General features: G+C 42.5%; 1 protein-coding gene across 1 annotated transcript; it reads left to right on the forward strand.

Moving 5' to 3' along the window:
• The first annotated feature begins 268 nt into the window (after positions 1-268).
• Positions 269-17662, forward strand: SUPT7L (SPT7 like, STAGA complex gamma subunit). The gene is made up of 4 exons (XM_005416205.2): positions 269-854; positions 7567-7891; positions 9329-9566; positions 12482-17662. Exons 1-4 carry the CDS (start codon positions 442-444, stop codon positions 12742-12744), a joined length of 1239 nt encoding a protein of 412 aa, XP_005416262.1. The 5' UTR covers positions 269-441; the 3' UTR covers positions 12745-17662.
• The last annotated feature ends 739 nt before the right edge of the window (positions 17663-18401 follow it).

The raw sequence follows: 18401 nt of genomic DNA on the forward strand, positions 1-18401 counted from the left end.
CGGGCCCGGGGTGCGGGACAGCCGCGGGCCCGGGGAGGGACAGAGGGCGAGTGGCGAGCGAGTCGAATGCGGCCCCCGGAATTTCTCCACGCCGCCGGTCCTGCTCAGCGAGGCCCAGGTGGGCCCACACCAGCCCTTGTTACACACAGAAGCGATTTCCGTCTCACGAGTGCATTTGTTTCTGCCCTTATCCCCTCAGGAAAAGGCGCGATGCGATCTGTAAGCTGCCAGAGTGGCACCCTGATGCCGTCGAGGACACTGCGCTGCTCGGCGAGGCAGTGAGCGACAGCGTGCTTGGCAGCCGTAACTTGAGTTGGCGACATCCCAGCCCCTGTGCCTGTTGCTGCCCAAAGTGCTTTTCCCTGCAACAAGGTCCTTTGTACCCGCAGCACTTGGTAGCCTTCTTCTGGGTCCTGAGCAGCACAGGTGACCTAAGCAGAAATGCTGCGGTACTGGGGCGAGATCCCGGTTTCCTCCAGCCAGGCCAACCGCAGCTCCTTTGACCTGCTGCAGCGGGAGTTTCGCACTGTGGAAGTCCAGGATCCCCCACTGCACCAGCCGTCTGCAAACAAGCCCCGTCCCACCACCATGCTGGACATCCCCTCCGAGCCCTGCAGCCTCACCATCCACACCATCCAGCTCATCCAGCACAACCGGCGCCTGCGCAGCCTCATCGCCACCGCTCAGGCCCAGAACCAGCAGCAAGCAGAGGGCATCAAAACTGAAGAGAATGAACCTCTGCCAGCTTGTCCAGCCTCCCCACCTCTCCCTGATGACCTGCTTCCTCTGGATAGCAAAACCCCCAAAGTGCCATTTCAGCTGAGGCACAGTGACCCAGAGAGTGATTTCTACAGGTGTGTTGGTATTTCTTTAGGTTAGATCTTGGCTGAAGGAAAGCTGAGTGTTCTAAAATATATATGTAGTTATGTTGATTCCCTTAGGCTGAAGGGTCAAACAGTTGTATGTAAAGTATAAAACAGGCTTTAGAAAGGAAATACTTGGATTTTTCCAAGTATTTTTCCAAGGGTGAATAACGTGCACGTTGCTTGCTTTTCCTTCCTGTCTGTGAAATGTGGATGTGTGGTGCTGGTTTCTGTCTTGTTAGTGCCATGCTAAATGCACGTGCATGGCTTTGTCAGTGGTATTTCCACAGTTTTAGTTGCAGGATGTGAAGTCTCTTCTGTTCAGATCAGTTGCAACTCAAGTTGTGTTACTCTAGTTGCAAATCCAGAAAACACGTGACTAGGTTTAGGCTGTTCATCTGTAGGTTCTGCAAAGATGATTTGATAATGTATTTGTAAGGTTTCAGTGGCCTCACTGGGACAGGGTGACTATCACATTCCACCCAGTTTGGTGGGTTTCCAGTCAGAGCTGGAAATGAGCACAAGTGAAGGGAATTCTTGTCTCTGCTAGTGGCTCCACCAACTGGAGAAAGTGTAAGGAAAGTCTGCGCTGCTTCTACCTCTGCTGCCAGCCTTTGATTAAATAGTGTTGCCACCACTGCCTGTCAGTCCCTCTGACAGGCACTGATTTCACAAGGAGGTGTTGCATTTCTTGCAATATTTTACAGTACTTTGTAGGTTATGTGCATTTAAATTAAGGGATTAATTCTTGCTACTATGTCCACTAATGAACATTTTGAGGGAGAGGATAACACATTTTAGTTTTTAAAACGGGTAAATGTGCATCAACGGAATGTAATTTATCAGTAAAATCCCGCTGAGATCTTTAATGGCCTGAGGTTGTACAAAAAGCATTTTATTGAAATATGTTGCATTTGGTAGCAGAGTCTCTCTGAACATTAGTGATTCTTTAGTGCTGTTTCTGGAGGAGCACCATCATCCTTCTCAGAAGATACAAAGTAATTAGCAGAGATTGAAGGGAAATACAGTTTTGTGAGAGTAGTCAGGGCCTGTGACTCCTGCACTGTGGCCCTGTGGTTTGTAGAACTGAAAAGTGTTCTGATCTGTCCTCCTCAGTGCCTTCAGCTTGAAGTTCAGTTTTCTATGGCTCTGCCCACGTTTTGAGGGCTGCTTTGTCTTTTTGTTGTTCCTTCCGAGTTTTTGGGGTCCGGGTAAAGAAATGTTATTTAGTGGTCAGCCACGTGGGGGAGTGTAAGGACTGCGTTGTGGAAAGTGGAGAGAGTTTTGAAATGAAATGTTTTGTGGCTGGCAGCGTGGATTTATAATGAGCTGCAGTGTATTCTAGAATTTAATTGTGTGCTTGCTAACCCAAACACATAAATGGTTTTCCAGGGGGAAGGCTGTGAGTTGTTGTTGCATGTTTGTTCCGTACTGTTCTGAGACACATGAATTAAGAATAGCAACTGTTTTATAGATGCTGTTCTAGTAGCAAAAATGAAAGTCTATGATTTGCTGATGCCTCTGAGTGTGTAAAATCAAATTAAAGCAAGAGCATTCTTCCCCCTAATAAAACATGGTAGTGCTTAATTCTGTGCTGCCTTCTGAAGTACAGTTGTCAGAATTACAGTATTTGAATAAATCCAAATTTTAATTCCGTTTTTTTGGTCAGTAGCCTGGGTCTGAGAAGTAGTGTAGGTACATTTAGATAGGAGAAGAAAGGAAGATAAGAGTAGCCAGCCTGAATCAGATCACAGGTTTAGTTAATGTAGGCCTGTCCTCTTCTACTTCCCTGTTACTCATTTCATTCTTTGACACACTGTCCCCTTGTCTTTTATTTTGTTATCTCCTGAACTGGTTATGGTTTTCCCCTGCCCCCATACGTAACCCCTACCTCCTTGTATGATGAGGAAGAGGCAGAACTTAATTGATGGCTATTTTTGAGTTGGTTTAGTGTTATCAATCCCCCAAAGTCTGTACTAACAATGGTTTTATAATTACTACACTGTTCCTTTCCTACAGTTTTCTAGACTGTTTATAAATATGTTAAAAAAACATGATAAAAATATGTTGATTCTGGCAGAGATCCCCCAGGGAGGACCTGGACTCCAGAGTGGAGATCTCTGATCTACTCACTTGTTGATAGATTTGGACAGCTCTGGAAGGTTTGTGAAGCAGGTTTTACAGTTAAAAATAAGCTCTCTGGGTTCTTTCTGAGCATAACATATTTACTGGTGTGTCCTGTAGTTCTTTGAATTTCCCTGATGCACTGAAATATATCCATGCTTCCCAGCCTGCGGTTTTCCACATCTCTTCTGAAGGTATTAAAGGAAAATGTTTTCACATTTTCTGTCTTCTGGTCCTCGTGGGCCAAGGCAGTTTAAAGCAAGAGGAGACTCACCACAGCTATTCAGCTATTTCATCCTTGCTTCTCTTTAATATTCTTGGATGAAGTACCATCTGGTCCTGGTGATGTTACAGTTTTTGGAATGCACAATAAGGATTAACATTTGGTTTTGCTTGGTGTAGAAATAGAAAAGAAGCTTGAAGTGTAATTGATGGAGAATGAGTGAGGAACTGCAAACTTGAAACTACCATTTTGACAGGAGACTCTTACCATATAACAGCTGCTAGCTTTTCCATCTTCTCTGCTCAGCTTCCTCAGATAGCATGCATCCATCTTCAAAAGAAGCCTGACCTACTCATGTGCCTCTTCTTGTGTGTGCATGGTTGGGTTCTTAACAGATTTCTCAGTCATTTGGTCATTTGCATTCCTGGCCACATTGGCTTGCCTTGAAAGGTAATCTGTAAACAAAATTGGGAGCTTACAATGGGAAGACAGCTCTTGGCAGAAGGACTTGTAGTGAAGAAATGTCTGTACAGAAGTAGAGGAGTACATGTCGGTGGGATAGCAGTTTTAATGTAGGGAAGGATTTGGAGCAGTGGTAATTAAAGTGGGCAGGAGACACTTCCCCTGATGATCTAAGTGCTTTGGTTTAGTCCGTTTCTGAGCTGACTGGTCTGGGTTATGCCACTGAGACCAAATTTATTTTTACCATTATCTGTTGAGCATCTTTTGTTCATACCTGTGCAGCCTTCTGTAGACGTAGCTGAGGTATTTAAAAAGAGACTTACCTAGGATGAGGTGTAAAAAGGCTCTTTCCTGAAAGAAAACAACTTTGTGGTTTGAGTTAGTGTGCTGTGTTCTTTGGTGCTCTCTCTGACTAGTGTATCTTGTTTCTACAATGTTCTCCTTTATTTTACTGCTTTGGGAAAATGGCTCTAAAGCAGCCTTGTTGCAGCTCATTTGGTAGAAATTCAACTTCACAGCATAATGTTTCATCAAATTGTCCTGTTCATAGGAAAAGGAGTCCCTCCCTCCATCTGCTGCTGGCTTATGCTCACCTAGGAGGGAGCAGGGCACTTCATTGCTGCAGTTGATTGAGCCTCAGCTGCTGATCCTTGTGCTGACTTAGGCTGTCCTCTGAAGACACTTACATGAGAAAGGAGCCAGGAGCTCCCCTTCCCTCCAAGAAAAACTGCCCTGCAGGAGAGGAGCTTGGAGGGATGGATGGTGCTGCCTTTGTGGGGTGTCTCGATGTCATTTAACTGACTGACACAGAAAGTGGGCCTTTTGTGAGTTCTGAAAACTGACTCAATCAGAAAATAAGTCTGGTTGGTATAAATGGACACTATTTTTATGTCTTCTGTTGTAAAGTTCTGTCTGGTTTTGGTAGTGGTGGGAGAAAGCTGGCCTTTGGGTCTAATGAATTTGTTGCTTGACAGGTAGATTTCTGTCTGGAACATCATCTAGTGTTGGGGATCCATATATAAAATATATTGCACTGTTAGAAATACAAAATTGAAGAGTGGCTAGAAAATTTGTATTTGTTAGAAATACAAAATTGAAGAGTGGCAAGTTGGCCAGTATTTGTGATAAATTGCATACTATATATTCTACAGAGGAGATTGCCTCCATGTCACAGGCCTAATTCCCTGTCCTGCTAATCTCTGGTGACAAAACTTCAGGGATTAAAGCACTCATGTTTACTTGCAGATATATAACAGCCTTTCAGGAAAAAAACTGTGCTGCAGAGGGTGGCATTCTGCATAGTGATAATATCTGGATGGGTGCAGTTTTGGTGCCAAGTATCTGGATAAAACCTAACACAAAGGCTCTTTAGCTATGATCATCATGGAAAAGAAGAAGTTTACTTGTCCTTTTTGAGAAGGCTTGACACTAGATAGCTGCTTTCAACATAAATGTGGCTACAGGACTGTTTTTCTTCGTGTGCATTCTTATCAGAGGGTACCTGGAAGTTAAAGGAGATGAAGAAAAATAATTTTCGTTGTTGGTTTCTATTGATATCTCCAACAATATTTCAATTTTTGCTCTCTGTTCTGGCTTTTAGTCATATTTCTCTCTTGTTTATTATGAGAAATGGGAAAACAAGAGAAGAAAACATAAGAAAAACAAAGCCAAATTGATTAGCCTTACCAAGAGCAAGAAATGGAGATTTGGATTTGAGTAAAGTACCTGAAATGTCTTTCCTCTCTGTCTTTAATTGATCAGATTTCAAGTTGATTATATGCCTTCCAGCATAGTGACCTAGCTGCATTTTAATGCTCACAGTTAGTTTCTTTTCCTCTAGGAGTTTGAAAGAGACATGATATTCTCTGCTAGTTCTAAGCAATGATATGCATTACTGAATGGTTGTTTTACTCTACTTTACAAGTGGCTAAGTATCCTGCTTGGGATTGCCAAAATCTGTCTAATTTAAGTTTATCTACAGTGTTTTTTCAGTGAATGTCTCTGTACTAATAGTAGCCTGGCATTCAGCTTTGGTAGCATAAGATGGTCTCCACTGCTGGCTGCTGGACAGCTAGGTATGTCCTTTATATTAAAAAAGAGATTCTTTTTTATAGACATTAATTTTATGATTTTTTTCTGATTGATTTTCTTTGATGGTTATTTATTTCTGTTGTAAACTCTTGGTCCTGGTGTTGTGTAAGACATATGGCTGTTTGTGAACTTAAGAATTCGGAGGGAGGAGTGAGGGAGATGCAAAAATAGTATGGGTGACATTTTTTAAATAAAGAAACTGATGATCTTTTAATTAATCTTGTCAGGGTGCCTGCTGTCTGCTTTGCAGAGTAGTTACATAATTGAGTAGAAATTGGGATGCTAATCATTTTCCATCAGTTAATAGCTGGGATGAATCCATGACCTGAGATTCACATACTGTTCTTAATATGTACTTAGAAATGTGATCATATGCCACTCTTAATATAGTGTGATTCCCCCTTTATTTGAATAATCAGAAAGTGTTGTGCTGGCATTCTTAAAAATTAATAATCTTCATCCTGATAGTTCTCAGTTTCACCTTCCTTTTCACTCCTCCTCACTTTTTTACTGCTGTGTCACTTTTTTTTTCAGTGGTCTTACTGCTGTGTTTCTGTGTGTCAGCTCTGAGGATCAGGGGAAGCTGAGGCTCTCAGTGAGACTGAAGGGCTCCTCATGAATTGTTGGAGAGCAGTGAGAACTTTATCAAGCCATCAGTACTGTCTGTGTGCTGTTAAATCAGGTAGAAACAAATGGAGAGTGAAATTGTTAGCTCAGTTCTGCCCCTGGTGCTGAATGGAGTGTAAAAAAGTGTATGAGTATCATACTTAGCAGTAATGGAATTTGATTTTTTGGCATTGGCATTTGAAGTCCATGTTACTGATACGGGCAAATATATGACATGCCCTTAATTGTAAGTTGAGAAATCTGGTAGATATGTGTTTCTCCATCAGAGGCTTTGCCTAACTCCTCTGGGGAATATCTGTTTGTTAACTCATGTTGATGAAAAATTTGGTTGGGTGACTATAAGTGAATGATGTTTGAAGTGCTCATGTCCGTTGTTCTCCATCTCGTCCATCCTGTGTAGTCACTCCTTCCTGTTTAGCAACAGAGGAGGCAAGTCTTAAACCCAAGACCAGGGAATGGTGCTTTATGGCCAAACTTCTCCAGGCCTCCTCCCAGGGCCTGGTGTTCACATCTTAGGTCGCATATGGGGATACTTCTTTCAGTGTCGTGCTTAGTGACTACTGGAAATGAAAGCAGAGAAACAGTCTTTTTGGCTACAGTGTACCTCTATGAAATGTATGTGTGTCCCATTTCTTGCTTTTTTTATGTGTGTCTTTTGCTTTAGAAATTCCAATCTTGCCTATCCGAGAAGCCTTTGTATCTGACTATTAGGCGTGTGACATCAGAGATAATATGGAAGAGCAATGTAATTGACTGAGAGGGGAAATTACTTGCATTCATGTTATTTAAAATGCCTTTTTTTTTGTTTGTGTCAAGGACCCATTTAATTCACCCATTTAATTCACTCATTTATTTCTCCAGGAGAAAAGCTCTTGGGTGGGAAGGGAGATGCTTAAGGGTTCAGAAGATTTGCATCCCACATTCATGAATCACCCAAAGAATCTTGTGGCATTAGAAGGGAGAAGGAAACTTGGAAGTGCTGATTTGAAGGGAGGGGAAGAAGGAAAAGCAGATAAACACTTACTAGGTGGTATTCATATATAACAGAAGCTGTGGAGAGCCCCAAACGCCCTGCTTTCCCTTTGTACATCACCTTATTATTGACAATACCTCTTCAACTGATCCAGTCCTTCAGATTTTTGCAAGTGTGTTATTTTTGTCTTTCCTGTTTTTCAGAGGCAAAGGGGAGCCAGTGACAGAGCTGAGTTGGTCTTCCTGCCGGCAGCTCCTGTACCAGTCGATGGCCACCATCCTGGCGCACACGGGCTTTGAGTGCGCCAACGAGAGTGTGCTGGAGACCCTGACCGACATCGCGCACGAGTACTGCCTCAAGTTCACCAAGCTGCTGCGCTTCGCCGTGGATCGGGAGGCGCGCCTCGGCCACACGCCTTTCCCTGACGTCATGGAGCAGGTCTTCCACGAGGTGGGCATCGGCAGCGTGCTCTCCCTGCAGAAGTTCTGGCAGCACCGCATCAAGGATTATCACAGCTACATGCTTCAGGTGAGGGGAGCATGAGGGACCTGGCGGCACAAGAAATGTACCCCTGGTACAGTTGCTTATTCCTGAGTCTTACTGAGGGGAAGTCTGACTGGAAAACCTGCTGGGTGTGGAGAGGAGTCATCAAGGGGAAGAGAACAGGAACTTTATGACTGGAAGACAGACCCTTTTATTTGTCTTCCTAGTGAGACTACTAAGGATGGTCTACTGATGGCTTGCCTGAATTTAAGAGGAGTCCCCCAGCTCTTGAATTACCCAGTCAAAATTACCCGGTAGAGTTAAAATCAGAACTGACCGAGGAACTGAATTTTCTCCTTTAGCAGGATATTTGGGTGGTTAACATTTTGGAAAACATGTAAGCAGAGATCAATTTCTAGGCTGTAGAGTGGTTTGTGTTCACTTAAACAAGGAGTGACTTCCTTAAGCTTTAGGAGTGTAGGGTAGTATTTTGCTGATGTGCATTGTCTCACAGGTGCTACCTTCTTATATAAAAATAACATCCCAAAGAGTTGTCTTGGTTAGAAATATTCCTGCTCAAAATACCAGTTCTGTTCATTTTTGTTCAATTGTTTTTGTTGTCCTTTTGGAATCTGGGTTTTCTGCATTGTTCTGCTGCTGTGCTTCACTCTCACCCTGCAGCTGATCATTGTCTTAACAATCATTGTTCTTTATGCAGGACTGAGGTCCACAACAGCCCCTTTATTTGGAAGTATATCTAGAAGAGGGAAATAGGCTTTGCTATTATTTTTCTTCTTTGCTTCAGGTGTTGAAAAGTCTTGCAATTTTCCTGAGCACAGGACACTGACTGTTAGTTTTAGTTGTATAAACAAGTATTTGTTAGAAGCAGATGAAATCTGAAATGTTTAAATGTAATTATTTACTGTTGTTAAGTTTCTGGAAGTGCAGGGTAGTTCTAAATGTGATTCCTGTATTTTTTTAACTTCTCTAACTGGAGAAAACTTCTGTGTTTTTTGCTGTGAATCTGGCAGTGTATACTCAGGCTTTCCCCAGTGGGCGCTACAGGGCTGTTAAAGATCTGAAGTGCTTGGTTTTTCATGCTGGGGTGAATTTGTTACTGGAGGATGGGGACAGTCTTATAGGTAAAACCAAAGAGTAAAACTGAGACCTTTTGCTTTTGTTTCATGCTCTGTTTAAATTTCTGAGCCTCATCATCTCTGTTTACAAAATAACAGTGCTCATATTTATCAGTCAGATGTTAGTGGATTAAACCTCTTATTAAAGTCCCTTGTTACAGCACAGAAGGTGCACTTAAAGGGGAAAAAACATCTCTTGTGTAGCTGGTAAGTTGTTTACTTGTTCATTCAGGTCAGATGTTAATAATGTTCAGGGAACAGAGTGCACTGCAATGTAATTGCTATCAGAGCCTCTGAAGTCACTCTCACCTTTCTGGCCTCTTTTTCACCTGCTGATCTTTGACAGGTTAGCAAGCAGCTCTCTGAAGAATATGAGAAGATTGTCAACCCTGAAAAGGCAGCAGAAGACACAAAACCTGTGAAAATTAAGGAGGAACCTGTTAGTGATATTACTTTCCCCATAAGTGAAGAGCTGGAAGGAGATCTGGCTTCTGGTGACCAGTCTTTGCCTGTTGGAGTTCTTGGAGGTCAAAGTGAGCGCTTCTCTGCCAACTTGGAAGTAGAAGCTTCCCCACAGACTTCAGGTAGGGGTTTCTCGCTTCTCCTGGAAACAGTCTTTCAGCAGTTCCTTGTGATCTTGTTTCCCCTGGTTGGGTTTGGATTTGTGTCCAGAGATTCATGTTCCTGCAAACTTGAAAGCCGTGTTCCTTACATAGTTTAGTCACTGAATGAATTCTGGAAATACGAATGGTACTTGGTGATGTCCTCCATATTCAGAAATTACCCTGGTAAAGACAGTCACTATTTTATGAAAGCTTATCAGTGACTTATGTGAAATGAGCTTCTGGGAATCCCTCCTAGTGTCTGTACCCCAAAGCCTGCTGTACTTGGCTGAGGCCATGGAAAGTGAAATGGTGAGTCAATTAGTGGGGTTGTGGAGACCACTCTTTCCCTCAAAGTGCCATCTCTTGGTGACACTGAAGTGCACTGGTGGCAAGCATGGGAGAATCTGCTATGGCCATGCCTGCTCTATATCTACATAGAGGTTTCATTATCTTCACTCTTTGGTGAAGCTGAACATCCTGGAATGAAAAAGAGGCAGTTTTGATTTTGCATGGAACCATCTGAACTCTGGAGTCTCTGCAATAACTATTTCTCTTAAAAATCTGGTTAAAAAACAATGAAGCTTATCCTCCTATTAACCCTCACTCATATATAGTGAGGTTAGAGTACGCCTCTAAGTCCGCATGTGTTTTTGCATTGTTATGACTTTTAAAAAACATAAATCCAGCTGATGTTTTTCTGAAAGCTTATACTGTTTTCCATGTCACCTCTGAAATGTAAACTGTTTGCAATATTGTGGGAGAAAAAGCAGCAGATTCCTCTGGCCCATCCAGGGTTGCAAGTGATTCATCTGGAAGGCTTTGTATTAGCATCTACCACTTGAGACCAAGAGGTTAGCACGCTAGCTGTATATTAAATGCCTCTTGCTTCTCTGATACAGAATTGATGTTTTCTAATTAAGAATACAAGTGCTCTGTTCCTTCCTGAAAATCCCTCTTCACTTCACAAGAGCCTTTGGAGATCTCATCTGTAAGAAGTTCCAGTCTAGACCTGGGCAGGTTGGAGAGTTGTAATATCCTGAGGAGCAAGAAAAAGCTGCTGCAATTAGACCATTGCCATCTCAAAATGCGGGTGTGAAGCCTGCAGGGAGGGCAGCGAGGCTTCAGTGTCTGAGGGCAAAACTCTCATTACAGCTTTCCATGTTCTTCCTATGTTTTTGTGGATGTGTGACATTGCCGTTGTGAGCTGGCTGCTTACTTTTATTGCAGTTGGGAAAATGGAGGCAAAATTGTTCCTTGTTCCTCCGCCTCTCAGGATAACGTGAAGATTAGCTTATTTCTGAAGTACTTTGAAGTTAAAGTGCTTTGAAGATGAAACATCCTTTGTTGATGCTTAAGTACTTTTAGTCATTAGTGACACTCTTAGTGACAGGTGACAGAGCTGAAAGGAATAAGGCTGAGCGTTGAAGAGCAACTGATGAAGGAAAGACACAGTTTAGTTTAGTGAGCACCTTTGATTATTATGTAGACAGGAGCTGTAACTCTAGAACAGCATTTTAATGATGTGTCCATTGTTGTTGAGAGACATGCATTTACTTATGATTGACATAGGAAGGCTTCCATTAAGGCAACTGAGCTAATGTAGGCCATGTTATCAGGAAGGTCTCATGAACCTTGGTTTTGGCGAAGCTGATCTGGAAAAGATTCTTGACTTCTTCATAAAGGAGAATTCTTGGCACAGACACATGTTGGAGCATTTGTTCTCTTTGTAATTTCTACTAATAATGGCCTATTGTTACTAGTATACTGATAATAGGGAATGCTCATAGGTTTGGCTCAGTACAAGAACTTTGGTTGTGCTTTCAAACTGTAGCCATGCTCTTTGAGACATGAAGTTTGGAAAACTTATTAAAATGGTTTGTTTCCTATTTTGTTTGTTGTTTTTGTAGTGGATCTTTTTTGTTGTTTTTGTTTTTTTGATTGGTTGGGTTTTTTGTTTTGGTGTTTTTTAATTTTTTACATGAGCTTACCCCCACACAAGAGAGAGAAGATTTCACAGTTTATTCAGTTCTGGTCTGTTTATGCCCATCTCAGCAAAGAGACCAATTAGTGTATTTTTAATAGGATTTTTGTCTCACTTTAAACTTAAACAGATATAATGCAATCTGTAATTACTTCTCTTGGGGAGAAAACATTTGCTGTTATCAAGGAATATGGTTTGGTAATCTTGTACAGAAAATTCTCAGTCAGTGCTTAGATTACACACTAGTCCAGAAATGTTTTATAAAAAAGTGAGGCCGGGAGGAGGTGTTTCCCAGCAGGGCATCTGTGAGGTTGAGCCAAAAGGATTTCTGTCTGTTCTGCTGAAGGATGGGATGAGACCTGTGGGTGCTGAGTAGAAGCAGGCAGGCAAGCAGGCGGCTGACTGCAGTTTTGATGTCCCTGCATTTCAGTGCTGAAAGTGGTATTTGGGACTGTTCATCTACCTAGTCCTCTGCCCGCTCACTACACCTCCCCTGCAGAAGCCCAGGATGTCTGACAGTTGCAAGGACCTCTTAATGACTTCTGGACTGCCTCAAAGTCCTGCTTATGTAGGGTCTAGTCCATGTGCTGTTGGTGTACTCATTGCTGCTGGGACACTCCTTCTGGAGAGTGATGTGGAGTTGTTTCTCGTGGAGACAATTACGTGGAGGCTAATAGTGAAAGGATACCATCATATTTTTGCAGTGGTAATTGCTGGACTATTAAATAAGTCTACAGATATTTTTTTATTGATCACAGTGCTTGGGTGTGTTTTATTTGTTTTTCCCCAGCATAGTTAACCTGTGGCTTTGCTTTTGCTCCATCTCTACCTTTGCTGCTGTCCCTTGTATCTCCGTGCTGTTTGTGATTTATCTTTTTACTCAGTTACTACTGTTTGCTTTTTCCTTCTCTAGGGGCTGAGGTGAATGCTTCCCCACTGTGGAACCTGGCACAGGTGAAAATGGAGCCACAGGAAAATGAGGAGGCTAATGTACATGGCCATGGGGTTCTAGGCAGTGATGTCTTTGAGGAACCAATGTCAGGCATGAGTGAAGCTGGCATGCCACAAAGCCCCAATGGCTCTGAGAGCAGCTACGGTTCTCATTCTGCTGACAGCCTGATGGGATCCTCACCTGTCTTCAACCAGCGCTGCAAGAAAAAGATGAAGAAGATGTGAAAAGGAACAATCTTTTTATTTAGTCCTGGTGGTGTGCAACAGACGCTTGAAAGGAACTAGTAGAGTACGGTGATAATTCCAACACAGGGCTGGCCCTGGTGTGTGAGGGACCTGCATGAAATGACTATGAGAGGTTTGATGTGTAGCTCCCCTCTTTGCTGGCTGCTGTGCTCCATGCTGACTGATGAGACTGAAGATCACCCTTTACATTTGATGGTGGCACGGCTTGTTTTGGTAGATTCAGGAGGAATGTGCCGGTGAAAAGTAGTTGTGAGGAGATTTTCTAAGTTACAGAACCATTGAATACTTTGGTTTAAAGGGACCTTGTGGCATTTCTACTCCAGCCTCCTGTTCAGATCTCAGCCAGTTTAGAGCAGGTTGCTAAGGACTTTGTCCATTTGAGCTTTGAGTAGCTACAAGGATGGTGATGCCAAATCTCTCTGGGCAACATTTTTCCGTATTTGGCAACTATCACAGTAAGAAAAACAATATATTTGCATCTAGTTGGAATTTCCCATGTTCCAGCTTGTGTTCACTGCTTCTTGTTCTGTTATTGTTCATCTCTGAAAAGAGTCTGACTGCCTTCTCTAACCCAGTTATTAAGGGATTATATACAATGAGATCTCTTTTTAGGCTTTTCTCTTCTTAAATGTGGAGAAGCCATGTTTCCTGAGCTCTCCTTACTTGTCCTGTGCTCCAGCCCTCAGACCAGCTCTGTGACCTTCCACTGAAATTGCTGCAGTGCCCTTGTAAGGGGGAGCACAAAAATAAACGACATCCTCCAAACTCTATCTCACAATCGCTGAGTAAAGAGGAACAATAATTTCCCTCAGAGTGCTGGCTGCCTGCTTGCGGGCTGTTGTGGGCAGCAGGAGAGTCCTAAGTCAGGGTGTTTTAGTTGGAGAGCTGTCACTGAGGATGATGATGGTGATGTAGCAAAGATGCTGTAGCGTGGTCTCACAGTGCCATTAGCCAGCTCCCTCAGTGCCTTCACGTTCAGCCTGTTGGTTTCAATGGGCCTAAGTTCTCACTAACTCAGTCTTCCCCTGCTGTAGGCAATGCTTTATTCCTGTGTGCTGCTTGAAGGCTCGAGGACCTGACAGGCCTTAAAGCAGAACTTGCAGTGAAAACAGGTGAAAAAGATGTTGTGTACGTGAGCCTGAAAGTACAAAAGCATCCTTTGTTACCATATTGTTTGCATCGTTGAACAGTAAACCATATTTTATATAACCTTCCTTTTGCTTCCAGTGTACTTAAAGAAGCCCTTCTTCTTACTTCTTACCAGTTTGAACTCCAGCTGAGCTTTGACTTTCCTAATTTTCTCTGCGTACTTGGGCTGTGTTTCTATATCTCTGCTGGCCAGCCCATCATCACTTCCATTTCTGTGTACCTTTCTGTTTGTGTTTGAGATTGGTCAGGAGTTCCTCAGTCATCTGTGCTGGCCTTCTGTCATGCCTGCTGTAATTTCTGTTTGTCAGAAAGGACTGATTTTTTTACTTTGAGAAGGCTGTCTTTGAAGATAAAGGTTCCTTTGAGTGGCCAGGACAGAATTTGCCTTGTGAAGTTCTGCTGAGACATTCCTTAAATAAAACAAAATATGTTGACCTAAAGGTACAGGACTCTGTCTTGTACACATTTCTCAGGATTTTAAATGCCACAGTTCTATGTCTTCTGCAGCCAATACATTCACATTCTCCACCAGTTCTTCCAGCAGAGCTTACTCCCTAGCTGATTACTTGATCATCTGTTCAGGGAAGTTGATGTGGTTTTCTGGAGAGAATGAAACAGCTTTTACTAATGGTGTGAGTCTGTACTGGCAATGCAAACTTTTCCTTTGCTGTCATTGGATTGAGTGCAGCAACTTCAGGCTGGCTGAGCTTTCATATTCAAGGTTGTTATCTTGACAGCTTAGTCTGAAACAGAATCTATTTTGCTGCTTGCTTTTATGGCTCAGCTGACTGATGGATTTTTTTTTGTTCTTCACAGTCCTCAGTTGATCAACTCGGTCTTTAACTTGATTCAGTGTGTCTCTCTCTCAAAAGAGCTAGAATGAACATGAATCAAGAATGAACAGCCACTTAAACTGGCTTTATACCTGTACCCCCTTGGGATGGTTGAGGGAAATTTACCAAACCTACCATTTATCTTTACAATTGCAGGTTTATCTTTTGAAAGAATGAGCTTCAGGCATAGTATTTTTGTTTCTGTATAACATGCCGGGCCTTAATTCTTTTTTCCTAACAGTATTTCTCTTCCACTTTATAGAAGTGGAATCCAAACAGAAAATGTCTCAATGTCTAATAAGAATGCATGACCATAGGCTTTTATGGACAATGGAGTTAAAATTGTCCATCAGAGTTTTAAAGGTCTCTCCTGGGGGGTAAATTTTCACTATTTTAAGCCCAGTCAGTAGTAGAAGAGCATACCAGGAAATCTTTATTTTGATTCCCCCTGAGTCACCATTAGCCAAGCTGCAATGTCCCTGTTTTCTCAGCTGTAAAAAAGAATAGCAATATTTGCCTTTTAGAAGTGTGTTTGAGATTTAGTTACTCTGCAAGAAAAAGGCGCAGTAATCATTCAGAGAGTTTTGTGAGAGCTGCAAGCTTTTATTCCACTTCAGTTGGACTGTTGCTGGCTGGAGAATGCTTAGATGGTCACTGAAATGTCCTATATGACACAGATTTTAAGCAAAACTGCTGACCACAAAGACCAACACAACTCTGATGTTCAGCTGTCTGGGTACAAGGAAGGCATTTGGGGTGGTACCTTCTCATTCAGCTTTATATATCTACATCTAAACTTGTTCCTTTGGACCACACTTGCAGATGAATAGAAATAATCATTTCTTAGGTCACTGTCCGTTTGGCCTTGAGGTAGAAGTATAAAGCAGGTTGAACGAATGGCATTTTTAGAGAGGTCTATTTTTACTTTGTGTGCCCATGAAGTGAGTTCAACTTGACTACCTCAGCTGAAGACATCCACACTGTCAGTGTATGAGTTAAGTGATGTGGCTTAAGCCTTTCCTGGATGGGAATCAGAGACTTCCTCCTGCTGGGCCAGTACTTTTTCTTTTCTGCACATTTAGAGCTTGCAGTTCAAATGGTAGTACAGGGCTAAGAGCAGGCTGCCCATCTCAGTTAAACCAGCAGATCCAGCATTCCCCACAACACACAGAATGTGCGAGGTTGGGGCCCTGAGGCTCAGCCTGATTTGCCCCTTGTGTCTTTGACACTGTGTGAGGACACCTGTCATTGGGCCTTTCTCTGTAGGTGCTTTGCAAACTGGTTCTTGCAGCCAGGTACTTATGCAAAGTCCATTGCACTATTTTTGGGAGCCAAATGACAGTGACTGCTGCCAGCATCGCTTGTTCATTTGCAAGATTTCAAGTGGGCTAAAAATGAAAATATAGCGTTCTCTAGTGCTTTGGTTAAACCTCATAAGTGTTAATCTTAAGTGCTTTCTCTGTATTGTTCATGTGCAGATGTTCTGTCTTAACTTTTTTTTGTGATTTTTTTTATTATTTCACATTCCTTTTCCATACCCATTTCACCCTGTAACACGCACTATACAACAAGCCAAGCCTGAGTGCTTCAAGTGTATTTAAATGCAATGCATATTCACTGTCTTGTGAGTCAGCTGTGTTGTTGCAGTGTAAGGGAGAAGTGCTACTGATTCTCTTTGGGCTGCATGTTTATGCAGAGGTGAGAAACCCATCAGCATCGCTTATACACTTAAAAATGCAGGCAGAGTAATAACTGTACCTCCTGTTCCCCCACTGTGCTAAGGGTTGCAGCTGACTTTTGTGTGCTTGACGTTTCCTTTTATGCATGTGGAAGCTTTACCTTCTGGGTGAGCCCTTCGCCTCTGAACATTTATGGTTCTTATATTTTCAGTGGCATTCGTCATGCATGAAATAGTGAAATGTAAAAACTAGCTCACAAAGTCAGACACAGACTATATGCTCTTTTGATGAATCAAAGAAAATTTTGCTAGGTGTTAATGCAGCCTTGGGCAGCTAGTGAGGTGTGTTCATTGACCATGTTATCCCCAAATTTCAAACCACAGTGAGATTATGCAGTGGGTTGGAATGAAGCTCTGCTCTCTCTCTGCTGTTTCTTGCTGATGGCTGGTGAAGCACTTTGCTGACCCACCTGCTTCAACAGTCTGCAGTTTTTACAGTTCTTTCATCTTTCTCCTTTGCTTTCCAAAAGTGGGTGGATGAAAAATGGGAACAGTGAGTATTGACCATGTCCGTATCCAGTAGCATTGATGTCTTACAGTGATTTATTTTGCCATGATTGAAATTGGTAGGAACTTTGGTATCAATTTGGAGAGCAAGATCTGTAAATTACTTGGCTTTTGAAGTGTTTTGCATAGGAATCATACAGGATTGTAGTTGAGAGAGTGCTGTGTATCATATTCCTTTTCCCCTCTAGCAATACCTTTTTATTCCTTTTGAAGAGTTTTGCCTGGTATCCAGTAAAGTTCGCTCTATAAATGGCAGTGTAACAATTTAACGTGTACAGCTTTATGTCAGACTACACTACCTAGTGATTTAATTCCAAGGCCATCCATGATAATTTGAATATGCATAATGCTGTGCAGAAAAAAGGATGTTTCCTGCATAGAAATGTACAATTTAAAAGAAAACAGGAAAACAAGATTAGGTAGGGTAGGTGAGGCCAATCTGATTATGTGCTCAGTTCTGAGACTAATGCACATGTTATGTGTGAAGGATGTTTTACTTAAAATGTTTTTGTACACGCATGTGAAAGAAATATGTAACTTTGCTTTGTGTTTATATGGAACAGAAATACTTAGAAATATTTCAGGGTTGGGTTTTTTTTCCCTTGCTCTCCTGGAGAGAGTGGCTTTGTAATTTCTAATAAAACGATTCAGAAATAAAAATTCAAAAGATGTTGTGTGTGTTTTTTGGTTTTGGAGAATGGTGCTGTGAACACAAAAGCCAGTCTTGGGGTTCTTTTTACCCTTATGTGGGATCTGGAGGAGACATTTTGCAGGCCTGAATAAGGTACTGGGATCATGTATCACAGCCAGGAAGACAAGAAATGTTATTCAAGGATGTGGCCAGGGAAAATGGAAGTCTTATTTTGCACAGGTGCCAGTGCTAGTGAGCCCCTGAAGTGATATTAGAACCACAGTGCTACTATTGGTATTCAGCCAGCATAAGCAAGTGCTGTTTCTGGGGCAACTACTTATATGCACTTCTACTACTTATATTAACAGACTACCTAGGAGCCCTGCTCCAAGCCGTGTGCTTTGCTCTTTTATGTGCCGGTCTACTTATTTTACATTCTGCTTTTTTTTTTTTAGACTGCAGTGAATGAAGCACAGTGTGCTTTCCCCTCTGTTCTGTCATGGTAGGGCTGAGGAAGGAGATTTGAAGATTGCTAGCCCTGCTAAGCAATTGCGAAGAGCACACCCTGAATTAGGATATTGGCCGAAGAGTGAATAGTGCTCGTTTCCATCACGCCTGTGCTTCAGCGCAGTCCGCCTGCACAGCTGAATTGATGTCCCGGTCCCAGTCCGGGGCTGCCAGGACCTGGAGGCAGAGGACAGCAATGTCCCCTTCCCATTGCTGCCCACCAGGTCAAAGCCCGAGCCCTGGGATCGCTCGGCTCCAGCAGCCTCGGGAG

Source organism: Geospiza fortis, unplaced genomic scaffold (genome assembly GCF_000277835.1).
Source record: "Geospiza fortis unplaced genomic scaffold, GeoFor_1.0 scaffold41, whole genome shotgun sequence".
Taxonomy (NCBI): domain Eukaryota; kingdom Metazoa; phylum Chordata; class Aves; order Passeriformes; family Thraupidae; genus Geospiza; species Geospiza fortis.

What these genes read in the sequence shown, in the direction of transcription:
- SUPT7L (XM_005416205.2), top strand. Translation starts at nt 442, where the DNA reads ATGCTGCGGTACTGGGGCGAGATCCCGGTTTCCTCCAGCCAGGCCAAC. An exon ending in CCAGAGAGTGATTTCTACAG is followed by an intron (nt 855 to 7,566) that starts GTGTGTTGGTAT and finishes CCTGTTTTTCAG; the next exon opens with AGGCAAAGGGGAGCCAGTGA. An exon ending in ATCACAGCTACATGCTTCAG is followed by an intron (nt 7,892 to 9,328) that starts GTGAGGGGAGCA and finishes GATCTTTGACAG; the next exon opens with GTTAGCAAGCAGCTCTCTGA.